Below are 18,879 nucleotides of genomic sequence, written 5' to 3'. Positions count from 1 at the left end.
TTATAGACAGCCTGAAGAAAAATTGTGACGAAATATCTTAAAAATACGTAGAAACCGTATCGTTTCGGACCTTAAAACCTTTTCTTAAAATATTCAATATAATATGCGTCATGCATTTACCTATAGCTTAAAACGCTTTTACAAAACGAGCGAGGACAATCGGGCACGAAATGACCAAACAACACGGCAACGTTATCAAAAAGTTTTTTTTGTTATTTTTGTTTTTTTTTTTACTGCGAAAATATTCTAACATTTTGTCAGGACATATTATTAGACGGTGGAGCTACGATGCATCTGTGTGGTTCAGTCGTCTAAAACCCCTTCGAGAAAGTCAACCGCAGACTGTTTCGTTTCATTTTATTTCGTTTCGCTTCTTCGCCCAGCGAAGTGCGCGGAGGCCTCGCGCCACCTGTGCGCGCGCCAGGGAGAGCGAGCGCCCGAGCCGAGCCGAGCCGAGCCAATGGCGTGTCGCGCGCCGCTATGAGGGATCCGCGCGTTCGGTGGCCGCCATGATTCCTGTTTGCTCTCGGTGAGGCGGAAACAAAGAGGACGGAGAGGCGCTCGCTTTTCGGGACTGGTATGCGTTTTCAGGTAAAAACTGCCTAAAAAAAACCAACAGATCGATGCAACGGAATATTAAAAAGAGAAGACTGGTTTCGGGGTCGTATGAAATTCGGCGCCTTTTCGCTGTTTTTTTTTTTTTTTTTCTTTCTGAGGTACTCAGTAGCTAAAGATTTGCTAACGAAGACTGAACTGGCCGTCCGGACTGTCGTCTTTGATGGATAAAAACACAAAAACACCACCTTTCTCACAAAATAGCGTTTATATTGTTGCATACCATCCAGACGGCGACGTTCTGTCGTCAGCCTCTACATTTTTCTTGTTCCCTTCCTGTTTTGCTTATTTATGTTATGACTGGCAAATTCAGTGCGTCTAAGAATTGCTACTAGCTTTACGGATTAAAAAAAAAGTAACCATTACCATATGTAAAACTAATTACGTGGCCTAAAAGTTGCCTTAGTTATTTTGTTTACTTCGTCGACTTATGGAGAGAGGGAGCCCTAGCTGAGCAGCGGGTGTCTGAACGGCCTTTTCTCAGTTGTTATTGGGGAAGTTGTGTGTAAATAGACGAGGTCTGTGTCGTAAATAAACAAATGCGTGTTTCTGTTCCGCATCTCAAAGCGGAGGTGTTGGGCAATCAGGCTTATGTTATGATGGTCACATCATCTACTCGCACGCGTATGTGTTTGTTATTGCAATTGTTACGTTTGTTGTACCTGTACCAGCACCCAGGGAATTGAGAGGTAAATCGCCACACGACTCTCGAGCAGAGAGAAGCACTAAGTAATAGGCCACTGTTTTTCCCTCCCTGAACTTTTTCTTCGGCTATATTTACCAGAAGAAAGTAAAAGGCTGCCTTGATCGTATCCAGCAACATGCAACTTGTGATCCTTCATGCATCAGTTACAGAACACTAACGTGTTGGCCACTGAATGTGATGCTGCAAGATATCAGTTTTATTTCCAATTAAAATGTGGATTATAAGAGTGGTCAGCTGAAGTTGCACTGACTGAGTCTCTCTATCAGCATCCCTTTCTCTTTTTTGTGCAACCTTTAATTTGCTGGTGTCTGTGAAAGGAGACTTTAAAATGTTGCATTATCAGTGTTACCGTACAAATGGGTGAAACATTTTCTTACAGTTTTAATTCAGGGTAAGTATTGTGATCAAGTACACTACAGCAAGAGTTGCTTTTGAACCAGCAACCCTACAGTTCTGATGGCTGTACTTCACTGCACTTTTATTTGTAATCACCGTTCACTGATGTTTATTCCTAAACAACTTTCACTGACGTTGAAATATTTGACATTTATTGCATAATAAAGTTCAATGGAGAGATTCAGGTCTTAGATGTGAACATTAACTTTTTACTGTACCGATTAAACTTGCAAGAAATATTGACAAATTGAGTTTCAAATCTTTAGTTTTATTATTTTGACTTTTTTTTGTTGTTTGTATATTGAGTTCATTGTTTAAATGTATGCACTAAAGTTTGGTGGTTCTCTTTTACAGTAGGAGATATGACTCAAGTTGATGTATTATCTTTACTGAAATGGTGTTTCGCTCCTATGAAAAGGGATTGTAAGTTTTTGTGCTCAGAATCCGTGTGGTCTGAAAACTGAAGTGTTCTTTAGCGCTGCTTTGATGCATGCCTTATAGGGGCTCTTTACATCACTGTTGTACCTGAGTTCCACAATGTCTTTCAAAAGCACTTTCAGGAAGAGTAAAGGATACCTACCAGAACAAAATCTGTACATACATCTTTATTTCAATGAAAATGAAAGGGCATTGTGCACTTTAATAAGACCCTGAATGATTTTTCTATGTGAGCCTGGAAATCAGTGTGAACATTTGCCTATTGACATGAAATTATAAACTGCAGTGGCCGACTCTTTCTGATCCTTCCACGGTTCATGCTGCAAAAGCAAGTTTTCTCTGGCTGAAATACTGGATCGTCTTGATGCTCAGGAGCATTTTGACAGGGTAACCTAAAGTGTATGCTGAAGCGCTTGCTCCAAGTCCTGCTTGCCAGGTGTCTTGGTGATTACCTGTTGGGTAACAAAGTCTGGTGCCAGACGCTTGGAGTGCGTCACAATAGGCCTACGTTTTTGCCTGCCAGGAAGTGAGCAAAGCGCTGTGCTTGGCTCACAGCATCTACAAGTGCTCCAGAGCTCTGTTAAAGTGGCCGTGTGAAGGCTGTAGAGGACAGTGCTCAGTCACTCAAATGGAAGGCCCTGCTTAAGTCAGCTGTTTGCCGCGACACAGCATGCGTGAGGTTTATTACTCTGCTCTTTATGTGTCTGTGTTTGATTAAACCGTGCTTCAAGAAACTGCACTGCGTTTAAGTACTTGGGAACAGCACATAGGCCACCGCATGTTCCTTTTGGCCTAATTAAGTATGCTTTTAAAAGATAGGCATTAGAACTTTGAAATCGAAGGTCTCAAGTGCTTAGTTTGCTTACTGTACATTCATCAGCCAGCTTCTACCAACTGTCTGAATTGCACCTGCATCATGCATATAGTCACCTTCCTTGCCTTGGCTCGTTTTCCACACACACATTGTCTGAAGCCGCTTTTCCAATTTTTTTTTTTTTTTTATTTTATTTTAAATGTTGCCAGGGAACTTGTTCTAGAAAGTGCTTACTGGATGTACTTCAGAAGGTCAATATTAACTGTGTATTTAATTTTTGAGCCAGTAGTGTTTGGTGACCCCAGAAGATAAAATAATCACAGTAGCTTTATGGGAGCAAGTTTCTTTCTCAGATGGCTTAAGTTAGTTTCAATAATGAATACTTTTCTGAAAATCTTGAATGACATGAGAAACATTGCAAAAATATGGATGTTTTTGAAGGACATTGTTTCCCTCTGCTGTGCATACCTTTGCAATATCATGCGCAAGTTTTATTTCCCTAAGTAAATTCTATTCTTAAGCCAGGTAACTTTTTTTTAGCTGGAATTTGGTATTATGTTCCAATTCAGAAGTAAATAAGAATATTATCTGCTTTGACACATATTGTCAAGTGAGCAATATCCCTGCCTATATTTTGTGTGTGTGTGTGTGTGTGTGTGTGTGTGTGTGTGTGTGTGTGTGTGTGTGTGTGTGTGTGTGTATTTATTTTCAGATTTACAAGCAATTCCTAAGCATTTTTCAGCATAAGAACTGCAAGCCAAAAGAATGTTTTGTATGGTGGTGGATGGGGACAGGCTTAATAAACACATCTGAACAGCTGTCTCTGCAGAAACAATTCAAAGGTTGCTTATCTGCTGATGGGTGAATAAGAAAAAGGCCTATTCCTGTAACCATATTTTTCTCCTGTACCACTTGTAAAACTGCAGTCAGTTTCATATGTCAGTACTGAGTAAATGTAGTGTAATTTATGGCTTTGAGAGAGTACACCTGGATTTAAACATTTAAGAGCGATATTTAAAATGTTTTCGTTAGTGTTTCACATTTAGATAGCTGTGGCCTCTTCCTGTTTTCCCCTCACCATTGATTTTTGGGATCTCTGTGCAGACCTGTTACCTCTTCCTACATTCTGGAGGGTTCATCTGGCTGTCTTTTTGCTATATGTGCTTTTCAGTACTGGTTTTGTTTTGTGTGCTTCCTGTCACTTTTTTTTTTGCCAAACCACCTTCTTTGTGTGGTCTTTTACATGACACCAGTAACAAAGAGGGGTACCAGTAAAGCGGGGAGCTCAGACATTTTGATGGGTTGTCTAAGTGGACTGTAAATGTGTTGTTTTAGCACAGACATCTTTCTGGAACAGACTTGCACAATACAGAGTCAAACAGACTCAAACTTGCTAGTATTCTGTTCTTCTCCACCCACCTACCTTATGTAACCAGCTCGGTTCTTACAGTCCATATTTTGCTAATTCCACTATTTTTAGTCTTACCTAATAACATGGCAAGCCCTTAATTTTGCTCAAAGGAGATGGAAGGAATAGCCCAGGTACAGTTCATCAAAGGTCAAGCGGATAGAACACAAAATTACTGCCACTTTGGAGGAGAGGGAGGGTGGCTTCAGCAGTGGCGGTTCTACCTTGTATGGTGGCCTGGGCAAACCCCCCGCTCAGCGCCCCCACTCCCCCCAGAAAACCTCTCTCGCTCGCTCGCTTGCTCCCCCTCCCCTCCTGTTCTCCTTGCAAATGTTACTTCAGGTGTTGCCATTGGATGCCCTGAGGTGATGTCAACTAACCCCGCCCCTCCTTCTCGTATTTCTTAGTAAGAGTACAGGTGTGTGTTCGACTTCATAGAGTGTCTGTGCTGCGTAGTCAGAGCTGCGTATGACATCAAAGTACTGCAAGAGCGATTCGAAAGCATATGGAGGTTCAGTCTGCTCGTGAGACGCTCCTGCGGTACTTTGATGTCATACGCCGAATGGTCTGCGCAGACGTGATGTGCAAATGAGCGGTAAAAACCTGATCACACTTTTTCTTTTTCCGCGGGCGCCCTGTGCCGCCCCCGGTAAGATGCCGCCCTGGGCGGCTGCCTATGTCGCCCATGCCTAAATCTGCCACTGGGCTTCAGGAAAAATGCAAGTACAGGACTGGCTGCATATTTTGTTCCAAGTCCAGATGTTCTTGCTGAGATGAGATTACACAAGACTGATTGCCACTTCATGTGTTGACAAAGCTGTGACAGTGGTATATCCTTTGCGAAAAGTAACTGGGATTGAGAGTCGGAAGTACTGCCATCCTGTCTGACCTGAGAAAGTTTAAGATGTTGCAGGGTCAGTTCAGGACTGATACTGAGTTATGTCTGTGATCTGACCTGGAAAATTTTAGTGCCTAAATTTTATTCCTTTGCTGCTTATTTGGATGACAAGCCCTCTAATAATTCTACCCCTTCCTTGGGATTTACATCATTCTTGAGGATGTAAATTAATTTTTTTGGGTGTCACCAAAAGGCACTGAAAACAGCATCTGAGATACTGAAAGTGTCTTAAAAAAAAGCCCTCTGGGTACAGAAATGCATTATCTCTTCCCCCCCCCCCCAACTCTGAGGATACATGCATGTTTGTTGTAAGTTCATTCTCTTTTGTTTTTGAAATAAGCTACAGTTAATGCAACATCCATGAGTTGTATTCCAGAAGATGACTATGAAAATTTTTCCTACCTTAAAGGGCAGTGCTTGTTTGCCCTGAACCTATTAGTGCCCAGCTAGGGTTGCACTGGTATTTGGTAATACTGGGCCACACAATCCCACAGTGACAGTGCTGTATAATTTTTGGGCCCCAAATAGATGTTCTCTGCTTTGAGCATGAATGTCAACAATGTGGGAGGGCAAGTAAAGGCTATGGAAGATTTTTGTGCAAACTTAGTTTATAACCACCAATAAGATAACTGTAAAAATGGAAGGTAGTCAATATGGAGGGGAGTGACATTTTTTGATCTTTACCTTTGAAACCTGTTAAATTATGGGGAGCTTGGTGTTTTTCACCGGAAACTTAAAATGTATTTTTGTTTTTGGTAGGTGCTTTTTTTTTTATGTACTCTTAACAGTTCACAGATGGACAACTGCTTATATGTACTTGAAGTATATTTATGAAATGTTAAGTAAAAACAGGCAGTGATTTTAGTTTGATTTGAATTTAATTATGTAGAAAATTCGCATAGAGTAATTGTTATACTCTTTAGAAGAAAGGATTTGGATGTGGTAAAAAGCCTAAAATATGCAACGTAATATTAATAGTATTCTCTGGTCCTATCTTGGGATTATAGGAAACAATGGATGAAGGCAACTGTACTGGCTGCTGAAAAAGTAACCTTCCTTACTTTAATTGACAGCACTTTCTGATCTGAATGGTCTTCATTACAACTTTTCATTGCATAGGGAAACCAATGAGTACACACCTCATGTGAAATTTCAGTTTTTGAGATGCCACCTCCTTGTGAATGAAGAGATGTGATTTTACTTATTTCTTACTTGGTCAAGGACACAAATTGGTTAAAAAATCCAGCGGGTTTATATGAATAGTCATCGTCCCTCACAAAGTTTAGTGATAGAATTCTGCATCGGCCACAGAAGACGGTAACAAGCTGGTTGATTGCTTTTCATAAGCAAACAAATGACCATAACATTGTCAGGGGGACAGAAACCTGAAAAACCTCAAGTTAATGTTTACCTCATGTTATTGCTGTCTTCTCATCTGTAAGTAAGTGTTTGGCACATTATTTGTGGCAGCAGGGAGCATGATCAAGGAAATGGGCATGAACCTGAAAGTTGCAGTTTCAGGTTGTAGGACAGGCTGTGCTGTGCCACAAGTCAGGGTGTTTACCCTGAGTTCCAGTAAGTCAGCCAGCTGTACAACTGAGTTAAAACTTTGATACTTTTGGTAGAATCTTTGGGGGAGCTATTGTACACTCTTATACATCACCTGATTGGGTTAGTATGTAGTAGATGTCTTTTTTTTTTTTTTTTTTTTTTAAAGGGTGTTGCTTAACAGGGGGTGCGGTGGCGCAGTGGGTTGGACCGCAGTCCTGCTCTCCGGTGGGTCTGGGGTTCAAGTCCCGCTTGGGGTGCCTTGTGGCGGACTGGCGTCCCGTCCTGGGTGTGTCCCCTCCCCCTCCAGCCTTGCGCCCTGTGTTGCCGGGTAGGCTCCGGTTCCCCGTGACCCCGTAAGGGACAAGCGGTTCTGAAAATGTGTGTGTGTGTGTGTGTGTGTGTGTTGCTTAACATTTAAAGTGTCTGTCTGATGTTTTCTGCTCAGCTACCTTCTTGGCAGTTTGCAGGATTTTGTATGTCAACAGAATCAGACATTCGGTATCTGCTTTCTGTACAAATAGTTCCTGGTATTTTATTTTTGGAAATCTGTGAACTTTGAGGAGTTACTGAAGTGTTGCAGAATTTACAAGGTGAGTCAGTCTGCCAAGGTGGTCTGTTTGGGATCATTTTGGGTGCTGTTGGGTCATCTTGTGTAAACCATTATTTTGCTACTCCTTATCATTGGCTTGTTCTGTGTAGTTCTTATCACGATGTACAGGTTACCCCTTTTGTGGCCTTCTGTGCATTACTCGGCATTCAGTTTGAGATGCATGGTACCACTCTAATGGTTCTGTCTGTAGGGCATTATATTTTGTCAACACGTTTCATCACAATGATGTGGGTAATGATCAAAGCTATGGAGATCCTGCCAATGTAGGGTTTACCTGCTCTGTTCTGAGTTGAGGGCAGAAGAACATTTTCCAGACTCTTTGGCAAGTTGGCTCTGAGTTCTGACTTTTTTCTTGCAGTGCAAATCAGATAATTGTACCAGTGTTTCCTGGTAATTGTGCTCACTCTTCCCTTTTGCATGTTCATGTTTGGGGCATTCCAGGGAGTTGATTTTCCTTTGAACATGGGTGTATTTATGAATAGTTTATCATCAGAAGTCAGATATTTTTTTTTGTCCAGTAGTCAGAAAAAGTGGGAAGATGAAGCTGACCCTGAGTATTAGTTGTATTAGGTGTTTACCTGTTTTGGGCTTCACAGGCCTGGGTAGACTGAATGCTGTTTGCAGCATGGCGCATGCTGATGCGCATATGTAATTCTGTCAAAGTCTGCATCCTGAATATGTTCATTAATGAGGACTGCATTTATGTCAGGAAGTGGTCCCACTCCAGAAAAAAATGGCTTATGTATGTTGTAGTATTTCTTTTCCTTTAATCCAAATTTAAAAATAAAAGATGAAGTTGAACTGCACATCTGAAAAATAGTCTGCTGTATATGTGTGCATTCATTGTTTTCCTGTTTTTTCTGCAGATTAAGAGGAATGCCCAAAGAAAAATATGAACCGCCGGACCCAAGGCGGATGTACACAATAATGTCAAGCGAGGAGGCAGCCAACGGGAAGAAGTCTTACTGGGCTGAGCTGGAGATCAGTGGTGAGGGAACAGAGCTTACGGTGGCATTGGGGAACAGAGCAGATGTTTTGCAGGGAGACAAAGCACAGAACTCCTTTGTGTGCAGTCAGGTTTTTTTTTTTTTTTTTTTCTGGGGGGGGTTAAACATTTGCTAGAGTAACACCGAAGGCCTTCTAACAACATTGAAGGTTCCCAATGGATTTTGGTGTTTATGGCTCATGAGAGGAGTGCTTTGCTTTGATTTTTCAGCAGCTAGGCAAGGTCTGAGATCAGAGAAGTTTTAAGGACTGTTAGGCCAATCAGTTAGAGACCTAAATCCCACCCTTCAGCATGGTCAAAGTGTAACAGGGCCTTAATGTATCATTCAGCAAAATCTCCAACGCATTTGCAAAGAGCTTAATTAAAAATGCTTAGGGAACTAAAGGATTTAAAGGGAGGGGATTTTGCAAAGTTTTGGGAATATTTAGTAGAGAACATTTTTGCTAGCAGAAGACAGAATTGAGATCTGTCTCTACTCAAGTTGAACTTGTGTAATGAAGACAATGTACATATGTCTCTGACCGCAGGTAAAGTGAGAAGCCTTAGTTCAGCTTTGTGGACTCTGACCCATCTGACTGCCCTGCACCTCAGTGACAACTCTCTGTCACGCATTCCTCCCGACATTGCCAAACTGCACAACCTGGTGTACTTGGACCTGTCGTCCAATAAGATCAGGAGCCTGCCAGCTGAGCTTGGCAACATGGTTTCTCTCAGGTAGGGCACTTGTACCCAGTTTTCTTTATGTATCTCCCTTGGCACACTATTTTTCCCTCTATTGTGCTGTCCTTACAACACCATAATTGTTTGAGGCAGACTGTAAGTGAACAAAGAATCTTGTGTTCTTGACGTACATACTTATCTAGTATCGCCAAAGAGTACTGATTCATTCTCTCATACATTACAAAGTGGTAGCCTGGCTGTCAATAATGGATTAGACATGTTACAGCTGATCATAGTTGGTATTCATTTACATTGACGTTCTTTTATGTGGCAGACACTTTCATCCAAAGTGACTTAGGAGTTCAGACAATACAAATACAGTGAGTATATATGACAAAATGAATGTGGTAGGTGCTTTCGTACATGTACATAGAATCATCTGCTGTCAGTCATCTGTCTGAAAAACGCTTTTTCAAACGACTATTTTAGACGCCTCTGGAAAAAAAAAAATGGTTTAGTTGATGTGAACTCGGGGAGAAAAAAAAAAAAAACAGTGCCTCCAGTGTTGCTTTAAGTTGTCTTTTCATTTTGCATGTTTTTGTTATCCACTGACTGTGGGTGAACTATTCTGGAAATGCGGGACATGTAAGGGGATGACTTTGTGATTAAAAAAGATTAAAATGAGGAATATGAGACTAACAAGACAGCTTGAGGTAGTAGCAGAGCTAAAAGTTCTTGCTAATTTGGCAGGGTAATCCAGCTCTGTGGCAGTGTTCTCCAACAACTCTTACTCTGTTTATATAATGGATTGCAGCATTTTTAATGGAACCAAATTAAGCTGTTACCTAAATTAAGCAACTAAGTAGTTTTAGTGAGGTGATAGCTACTTTTCTGACCGGATGGTAGGTTTATAAAATGTATTTCCCTGTGTTTTCCCCAGGGAACTGCTTTTAAATAACAACCTGTTGCGGGTTCTGCCTTTCGAGCTGGGAAAACTGTTTCAGTTACAAACACTGGGGTTGAAAGGTGAGTTTTGGTTGTTGCAACTCAGTGTCCTTTTAAAGCCCCCTCTCCCAATCAGCTTGGCAAGACCTTTTGCTAGAAGAAACCCTTACTCTGTTCCCCCTTCTGCAGGAAACCCGCTTGCACAGGAAATTTTGAATCTTTATCAGGAACCAGATGGAACACGAAGACTGCTCAACTACCTTTTGGACAATCTTGCTGGTACCATCAAGCGCAGTGAGTGCTCAATCTCTCATTTTGGTTAGGTGTGTGACAAAAGGATGTTACAAAGTGATTGATAGCTGCAACCCCTGCTAGCCCATTCTGTTGTCTTTACGGTTTTCTTTGTGCCTTTTGTGTAATTGTAATTTTTTAAGTGGTTAAAAACTCTAGCCTTTGGGCAGGTACCTCATTAACTTGTATGTAAAATAAGTTTTTAGGAAAATGATACATATTATGTTGGTCATAAAAAGTTGAACACATTTGTTGCCTTTTTTTTGCTATGCTAATGTGGCACCCTGAGCATTCCTGGTTCAGGGAGCAACCAGGCATAAAATCATACAGGATGGACTTACTGAGTTATTGAAAATGTAAATAAAAGAGGAGTGTCAGGCAGCATCTACATCCACACTACTTTAAGCTGTGCAATGCAATGCCAAGTTTTATGCCTGTTTAGCTATGAATCAGTAAATCAGGATTTGATTTTATGGGTAATGAGACATGTCTCTCTTTGGGGAGTGGAGTGGTACCTCCAAGTGGGCTCAGCTGTTGGTTTTTAATCCCATGTTTTGGTTTTACTCACTTCCTTTAGTCCCTACAGAGCAGCCTCCCTCCAGGTCCTGGATTGTCCTACAGGAGCCTGACCGGGCCCGACCAACAGGTGAGTCCCCCACTCTCGTTTTCTTTCTTATTGTTCCCCTATTTTCTGCTGTTTTGCATATTGAACACACACATAGGCACCAGTATTGGTAATGTAGAAATACATATAACTCCTTGTTTTGTATTTCAAACTCAAGTGCAATCAGGAATGCATATTTTTATACCCCTCAATGTTGATTCAATATAAAATTATCAGTTTTTCAGTTGAAATGTGAATTGTAACACCTACCATTCCCCCTCCCCCCACAGCCTTGTTCTCAGTCATGTGCTATAATGTGCTCTGTGACAAGTATGCTACACGGCAGCTCTATGGCTACTGCCCCCAATGGGCACTTAACTGGGAGTACAGGAAGAAGTCCATCATGCAGGAGATCCTGAGCTGCAATGCAGACATCATTAGTCTGCAGGTGAGCCTAGGCATTGGCACAAGTTCTGAGTTCTGTTACAATCTTCTGTTTTGCTCTTCTGCAGTTGTATGTCCACACAAATACTACTGAAGAATTCTGAGCTATCCAAGAACAAACTATGGCATTTACAAAAAAATGCTAATCTGCTTTGAAAACATGAGTAACGTGTACACATTTGCACGAATAGCAGCAAGCTAAGGTACAAATAGAGAAAAGTAGCTGTTATTTCTTAGGTACTCTGCATGTTTTCTATATTTTGCAGGAAGTGGAAACAGAACAGTACTATAATTATTTTCTGGTTGAGCTGAAGGAACAGGGATACGATGGGTTCTTCAGTCCCAAGTCCCGAGCCAGAACTATGTCGGAATCAGATCGAAAACACGTAGATGGATGTGCAATATTCTACAAGACAGAGAAGTGCGTTCACTTTAAATAAACATTGTGTTCTAGCAGTTTGTTTGAAGCATAATATTCATGTTTCTTTGTATTCAAATGGTTGTTTGACTGTTAAAGCGCTTGAAATGTTTGAGATGTATATTGCTTTGCAGAAAAGTAACTGCTGAATGTGTAAATGTAGTTTGAAGTTCATTAAAATAAGATGAGCTCCTTCATGGCATTGTTTTCAGTCTAGCCAGCTTTTTCAGCCACCCCTGTTGCCCTGTATGTGACACTCATTTGTCCCTCATTCCGTGCAGGTTCAGCCTGGTGCAAAAACACACAGTGGAGTTCAACCAGCTGGCCATGGCCAACTCAGAGGGGTCAGAGGCCATGCTAAACCGGGTCATGACCAAGGATAACATTGGTGTGGCCGTTCTGCTGGAGCTGCGAAAGGAGATGATGGAGATGTCCTGTAAGTCCACCTTTGCAGACGCTAATAGAAACATGTATTATACAGAATGGGTGAAGTCTTGTTTCATGCGCTGCACAAAACTACATCACCTGGACTTTGCAGGGAAAACATGTCTCCTAACTAGAAACAGAAACCAAACTAGTTTTAATGATTCACACTTGAAAAGCCAGGTGATGAGGTCTTTTGTCAAGGCAAACTGTAATTAATGAAATATTGAGTATCTGCATAATATTAGTTTGTTCTAGATTAGATCCTAGATCCCTTGCACCAGAATCTGAAGTAATTCGTTTCACTGTCTGAATGGCCACAAGGTGTGTCACATGACTTTCTGAGTCTTAAAGGAAGCATGGTGTATTGCTACAAGGGATTTTCTCATAGCCAAGATTGTGATGTCTCCCATCTGCAGCGGGCAAGTCTCTTCATGGCATGGAGAAACAGCTCCTCTTGGTGGCCAATGCTCATATGCACTGGGACCCTGAGTACTCAGATGTCAAGCTAGTACAGACCATGATGTTTCTGTCAGAAGTCAAGAATATCATGGACAAGGCCACACGGAGTCTCAAACTGTCCTCTGTCTCCGGGGAGACCAATGCCATCCCACTTGTATTGTGTGCTGATTTGAACTCTCTGCCTGACTCAGGTGAGCACCAGGCACTTGCTGCAGTTTTGGGCAGGAAGGCCTTGGCACTGCAACATTAAATGGAGGGGAAATGTTCAAATTGGTAACCAAGTTGTCATTTCAGTTGGCAGTAATTGTGTTGTGGCATGTATGTTTTAAGAGGTTGTGCATTTACATTGTCTTTTACAGCACCCTATCCACATCTGGTTGTCACTTCCATATATGCTTTTTATCCCTTCAGTTGCCTACACATTGTCAAAACTTCAAATAAATTTTTGTGCCTGCTAGAAAGCACTGACATGGTGTGCTGTAGTGTCTTGTGCAGTTTTCATTTTCGAGGACCCTTTTCCAACACATACCAACAGGCTTTAGAATAAAAGTGGATTCATGTAATCCCAGCACCGCCTTTTTGCTCTTGCAGTCCGCTTAGTGCGGGTGTGCAGCTTTGCAGTCTAATAGGAATTCTGCATTTGAAGAGTGGGTATTGCCAGTGGACATGTGACTGTTGAACCCTTGACTGTTTGTATACCAACAGGAGTAGTGGAGTACCTCAGTACAGGTGGGGTTGACTGCACACATAAGGACTTCAAGGAGTTGCGATACAGCGACAGCTTGACAAAGTTTAACAGCAATGGAAAGAATGGCACATCCAGCAGTAGGATTACACACGGATTTAAGTTGAAGAGCGCCTATGAGAATGGTCTGATGCCTTACACCAACTACACCTCCGACTTCAAGGTGAGCTGTGGTTTGTATTTAGTATACCAGTGTACAGACATTGCTAGTGTTTAGTTTTGATTTCTGGTAGGTTTTTTTTATTAGAGGAAGGACAATTTGTCAGAAGATGGTGTGTGTTTGGGGGTAGTTTTTAAAAAAAAAAAAAAAAAAAAAACTTTCCATAATGGCAGATTGGTGGCTTTTTGTTTAGTTGGTTGCGTGAAGCCTGAATCATTAGTAAAAACAGTGAAATACTAAATTGCCTTTTTTTCTTAATATATTTTTCCCATTTTCCAGGGTGTGATTGATTACATCTTCTACTCCAAGCCTCACCTCAACGTTTTGGGGATCTTGGGTCCCCTTGATCCCCACTGGCTTATTGAGAACAATATCAGAGGGTGTCCACACCCTCATATCCCCTCCGATCATTTCTCCCTGTTTGCACAACTGGAGCTGCTCCTGCCCTACCTGCCACCTGTCAATGGAATTCACCTGCCAGGTCGCAGGTAGTCTCCTGAGCCACCAGGGGGAGCTGCTGATTCACCTCCCTCACTCTTTTCTGTTGATCTGTGCAGAGAGAAGAACATGACCTTTAACCTATAAAAAGAAAATCAAGTCATACAATAATAGGAGTGAGGTATGGCCAGCAGGGATATATATTATTTTGGTATATCTAGTTTTGGATGGGTTTTTCTAATTGTTTTCAAGCATTTTAATTGAAGAAGCTAAAGTCAGTCTTTGTCAGAAGTCTATATTAGTACAGAACCTCCTTTCCTCCCTGTGTTTTTGTTATTCTGATGGATCACAAATGATAGTTCAAGATTTCATTTTTCCCTTCTGTTTGTAAACTTTGGACTCTTCATCCTTTTAAAAATAACTATAGTTCAATTTAAGCTTTTAAAGGTGTGTGGTCATGGCTTAGAGTATTGCAGGTTTTGCACAGTTACATGACAACGGGACACAGAGGAGGTTGCCTTGACACACATGGCAGTGTTGTGGACCAAGTACCATCTGTGAGCAGGGAAGTAAGTCCCTCCAGTCCTATAGCCTGATTAGAAGAGTTCTTTTCTTCGTTAGCATAGAACATGTAGACGGTCTCTGTCCTTCACAACATTTTCAACTGTCACCCCTTGGTAGACCACTGAGTTTTATAGAGTGTCAGCCAAATCCCACTTTGACACTCACTGGTGCTGAAATCAGTTCCCTTGAAGCTACCAGTCTTGGTAGAGGTGTCTCTACAAAACAGCATATTTTAGTGTGTAGCTTAAGCACAGTAAGCAGCATCTATGCTAAAGTCTTGTCTGTAAAAGAGTTGCTATATTGCTTTTGATGTCATTTAATCTGAGGACCAGCTTCTTAAAGCAGCAGATGCTTTTCTACCTTAAACAAGCTTGTATGAATTTTAAATTATTTCTGTCACTAACTGTGGCTACCTTGTTCCCACAAGAGTCAAATATAGTACTATCTCTGCTCATAATTGCCTATTGTGGTAATCAGACTTTATATAACATTGAAGTGGAGAATTTTTTTTTTTTTTTTTTTTAAAAGACTGATCTCCATGGTCCCTAGTTCTGCTTTAGGTGGATATGAGGGGAATCTCTTCTGTGTCCTTACATTCTGAAATACAGAGCAGTTTTGCCTCATTTGTTATTCATGGCAGAGTTTCAGGTCAGACAATGTGGAGGCTAATGCAGATTGGTAGGGGGAGGGTTTTCTGATGAAGTGAGAAAGAAAATGAACCACTTTCAGATGTGCATTTTGCCTAAATTTTGCAGCAGAGGTATACAGGGAGCATGCCTGAACCAGCATCACGTTTGTGGCCTCATGCCGGGGTGAGCAAGTTAGAAACTCCTCTGTGTGCACCTGTCTGAAACCCTGCATACACCTCATGGTGCTGTAATAATGTGGGTTTCCAGGTCATTAAGAGCGTTACAGGTTTTTGAAGTGAGCAAAGGACAGACTTTTCACCCCCTGGTTGGTGGGGTCACTTCTTTTGTGAGGCACCAGCTACACACACACACACACACACAATTGCACACAGTTACACACCAGTAATGTTATCTTAGAAGCCAGTAGTGACCTTCCCTGGCTACAAGTTCCATACTTCACTCCAGGGGTTTTTTCCAAACGAGTGTTTGTATAAAATAGAAATTTGGATTTAGCCTTTACATGATTGTATAAAGCATGATTTATGGCATTTTTGTACTTAAATTATGACTAGATTTGGATGAAAAATGATTGTATTGTAAATTAAGGCTAAATTTTTATCCATTTATTATTGTTAAAAGATAAATTAAAATGACCAGCTTGTACAAAAGACTGAAAGAGAAGTTGTGCAAGGTTTTCACTGGTACTTTTTCATTCTTTTGGATTACAGTTTCTGTATATACCAGTGCTTTGTCCCCCATCCCTTTTTATTTGCACCGTTACTTTGTAATCTTCATCCAAAAGCAAGCCATTCATGGAGGCAGCTGGCATTTGTTCAGGACAAGAGGAGGAATTACAATATAAAACTGATATTTATTCTCTCTTTAGCTGCCTTGTTCCTTCTGAATTGGCTGTAGTCAGAGAAGGAAGGAGTTCTTGAGCAAAGACCTCTTCAGGTAAACAGGCCCAGTCTCTTTGGCAACACTGGTCTTTGAGTGATTCCCAGCAGGTGAGCACTTAGCCCCTCCCCGACTGAACTCTGGGTAAGTAGGAAATAGTTTTGGAAGGCAGCCGCTTTTAACAAAGCCCTACTCCCCTAAGGATACATCATGTGAGCAGGCTGAGCTTCCCTTAGTGCCTGCTTGCATCCACTTAACTAGAGTCTGCTGCCTGCCAGTGTGAGATGGGGACAAGGCCCTGTCCCTGAATAAAGCAGGTTCAGTTTTTGCTGATTTCCAGCCTCCGGCAAACCCGGGGCATAGCACTTGGGCAGCACCTGTAAGTTCTTCCTCCCCCAGTGTTTTCTGTGGAATTTATACAAGTGCAGAAAGAGGATCATTGTGCCTCATCACTGCAGTTCTCAACTCACACTGTCCATGCTGATGGTGAACACCTGCACTGCTTCTCTTTCCTATTTTATTATTTTTTTTTAATTTTTACTGTCAGACATTTGTGAAGATTTTTAGGTCTTTTTGTCATTTTGCATTATTTTTGATGTTAGCCTTCACATTTGTTTCATTCTCATGGATGGTTTGCACTTCAGTAAGAAGCTAGAAAATGGGAAAAGGAAACATTTCTGTTTTTTTTTTTTTTTTTTTTTTTTAAAAACTACAGAAGAGAACATGATGCAGGGGTGTTTGTGGTTTTCCCATGCTGTCATCGTTGCACCCATCAGGTTTCTCTGAGGTTTCCATCTCAGCCCCTGTAAAGATACACCCTGTCTCACTCATACCAGCCCTTTCCTAGCCCCCCTCTTATGTGGATCTTTGTATTTCTCTACAGTATGACCTGTCACTTGTCTGTTGTCAATGTGCCATTCATCTGTACTACCATGAAGCCAATGTACTGATCGGAATCTTTGTCATGAATTCAGAGTATGGTGGCACGTTTGACTGTAAGCTTGACTGTAAGCTCAACTGCACCTGGTCTGTCCTTGGAGCCTGACCACCTCTGCGGTCTTGCAGTGTTTTGTCTAGTGGATTGAACAGCTGTGAAGGCCATTTGAACTTAAGAAATACATCTACTACAGACATCTTTAAAGGTCTGGGATTTGTTTTTAATCAGAAATTAAATGGCAAGCACTTAAGGTAGATCTTTAATGTGGCCACACCTTAAATTTTCTTTGTAATTTTGTCTTTATGCAAAAGCTAAAGGTTGGGTTTTTTTTTTTTTTATTTTTTTTTTATTTTGTATAAAGACTTTTACTGAGGAAAGGAAAATGGGAAAAGGTTAAATGTTCTCTTTTGACCAGGAACTCTCATTTTCTGTACCACCTCCCCATTCCCATCCCATTGCTTTTTGTTTCCTCTGAAGAAACGAATATTTCCAGTTCATAATTATCTTGAATTGCTGATATTGTTGTAGTAGATTTAAAAATAGCTTTTTGTAAAGTGTGAATAAAAGGTGTAACTTGTTTCCTTTCTAAAAAATGGATTTGTTGTTGTTGCATATATCATGGGATCAATTGTATTGATTGCTTGTTTTTTTTTTTTTTTTTTTTTTTGCTCCCCCCCATTCTGCATTTACCCATTCTTATGGCATACTATTCAGACCAAATATTTTTATATTTGAAACCTTAGCAAGCTAAAGGTGGACTTTTATGGTTGCTGAGATACAAGACTTTTTTTATCCCCCCCCCCTTTATTGCAGAAAAAAAATTTTAGAGTGAGAATGAGTAGTAGTAATGGCCGTAGCCAAACTTGAGTCTTTCTCCTGTTTCTCCAACTTAATTTGGATGGTCACCATGACCTGGCAGAGAGAATTCTTGGGCCAGGGTGAGCCATGCTTTCCACACTGGTCGATGCTTTAGTAGAGCACTTTGTTTATGTGGTGTGAAGTGTGTACATTTTGAACACAGCGCAGCAGGTAGAGATTATTGTAACGTGAATCTACTATTGCACCCTCTCAGTGTCTGTGTTGTTTCTTCTCAATGGTGAGTTACTTTTCTGACTAGTTAGTTCTCTGCTGTTTAAAGTAAATGAATGACACCTCACACCCCACCTGCTCACAGCCCCTTGCAGTGCAGGATGGGAAGGGAGGGGCATGCGTGCACACACAGCTACACCAGTTGCATTCATGGTGTGTCAAAGATCATAGCTGTGGCCCCAGTTATTAATATTGTAGGCTTTTTTTTCATTTTTTATAAAAATGGCAATTAAAATGGTGAGCGACCATGTCGGTGTCAGTTAATGGCTTGCAAAATTTTTTTTTTTTTTTTTTTTTTTTTTTTTTTTTTTTTTTTTTTTGCCCATGTAGACCAGAAGAGTCCTTGAACTTGGCAATAATAGCAATTTTTTTTCCTCTTTTACATTTGTTAGCACATAATTTTTGATATTGTAGAACATTTAGGAGAAACACTTTAGTCCACTTCTTTTGACACCCGCACCTCTCCCCGTACACAATCCGAACCCCGCCTTCACCCTTGTGTTGTACCTGTTTTCCTCCTTCCTGCCAGTAGCAGTAGTTATTTGATGATCAGGATTGTCTATTTGTAGCTGGCCAAGTACATATATTGATATATATGTGTCACTATGTAATGCACTGGACCAACTCTTGTTTACCATTCGTGTAATACCAGCAAAACACTTGCACAAAGTTTTAAGAAAAAAAAAAAAAAAAAGAATGTTAATACAAAAAATGGCAGCTGTTTTTAAAAT

General features: G+C 41.0%; 1 protein-coding gene across 1 annotated transcript; it reads left to right on the top strand.

The window, feature by feature from the left end:
* The first annotated feature begins 1 nt into the window (after position 1).
* Positions 2-16,686, top strand: cnot6a (CCR4-NOT transcription complex, subunit 6a). The gene is made up of 12 exons (XM_018756505.2): positions 2-591; positions 8,303-8,424; positions 8,970-9,156; positions 10,043-10,128; positions 10,237-10,341; positions 10,916-10,984; positions 11,233-11,390; positions 11,653-11,807; positions 12,086-12,240; positions 12,647-12,880; positions 13,395-13,597; positions 13,874-16,686. The coding sequence occupies exons 2-12, from the start codon at positions 8,313-8,315 to the stop codon at positions 14,084-14,086; spliced, it is 1,677 nt and encodes a 558-aa protein (XP_018612021.1). The 5' UTR covers positions 2-591; positions 8,303-8,312; the 3' UTR covers positions 14,087-16,686.
* Positions 16,687-18,879: the final 2,193 nt, after the last annotated feature.

This window comes from Scleropages formosus, chromosome 13, assembly GCF_900964775.1.
Source record: "Scleropages formosus chromosome 13, fSclFor1.1, whole genome shotgun sequence".
Classification (NCBI taxonomy): Eukaryota; Metazoa; Chordata; class Actinopteri; order Osteoglossiformes; family Osteoglossidae; genus Scleropages; species Scleropages formosus.
Note: the sequence above shows the minus strand (reverse complement) of the source record. Positions and strands in the feature narration are given on the sequence as shown.

What these genes read in the sequence shown, in the direction of transcription:
- cnot6a (XM_018756505.2), top strand. Translation starts at nt 8,313, where the DNA reads ATGCCCAAAGAAAAATATGAACCGCCGGACCCAAGGCGGATGTACACA. An exon ending in GGCTGAGCTGGAGATCAGTG is followed by an intron (nt 8,425 to 8,969) that starts GTGAGGGAACAG and finishes CTCTGACCGCAG; the next exon opens with GTAAAGTGAGAAGCCTTAGT. An exon ending in ACTACACCTCCGACTTCAAG is followed by an intron (nt 13,598 to 13,873) that starts GTGAGCTGTGGT and finishes CCCATTTTCCAG; the next exon opens with GGTGTGATTGATTACATCTT.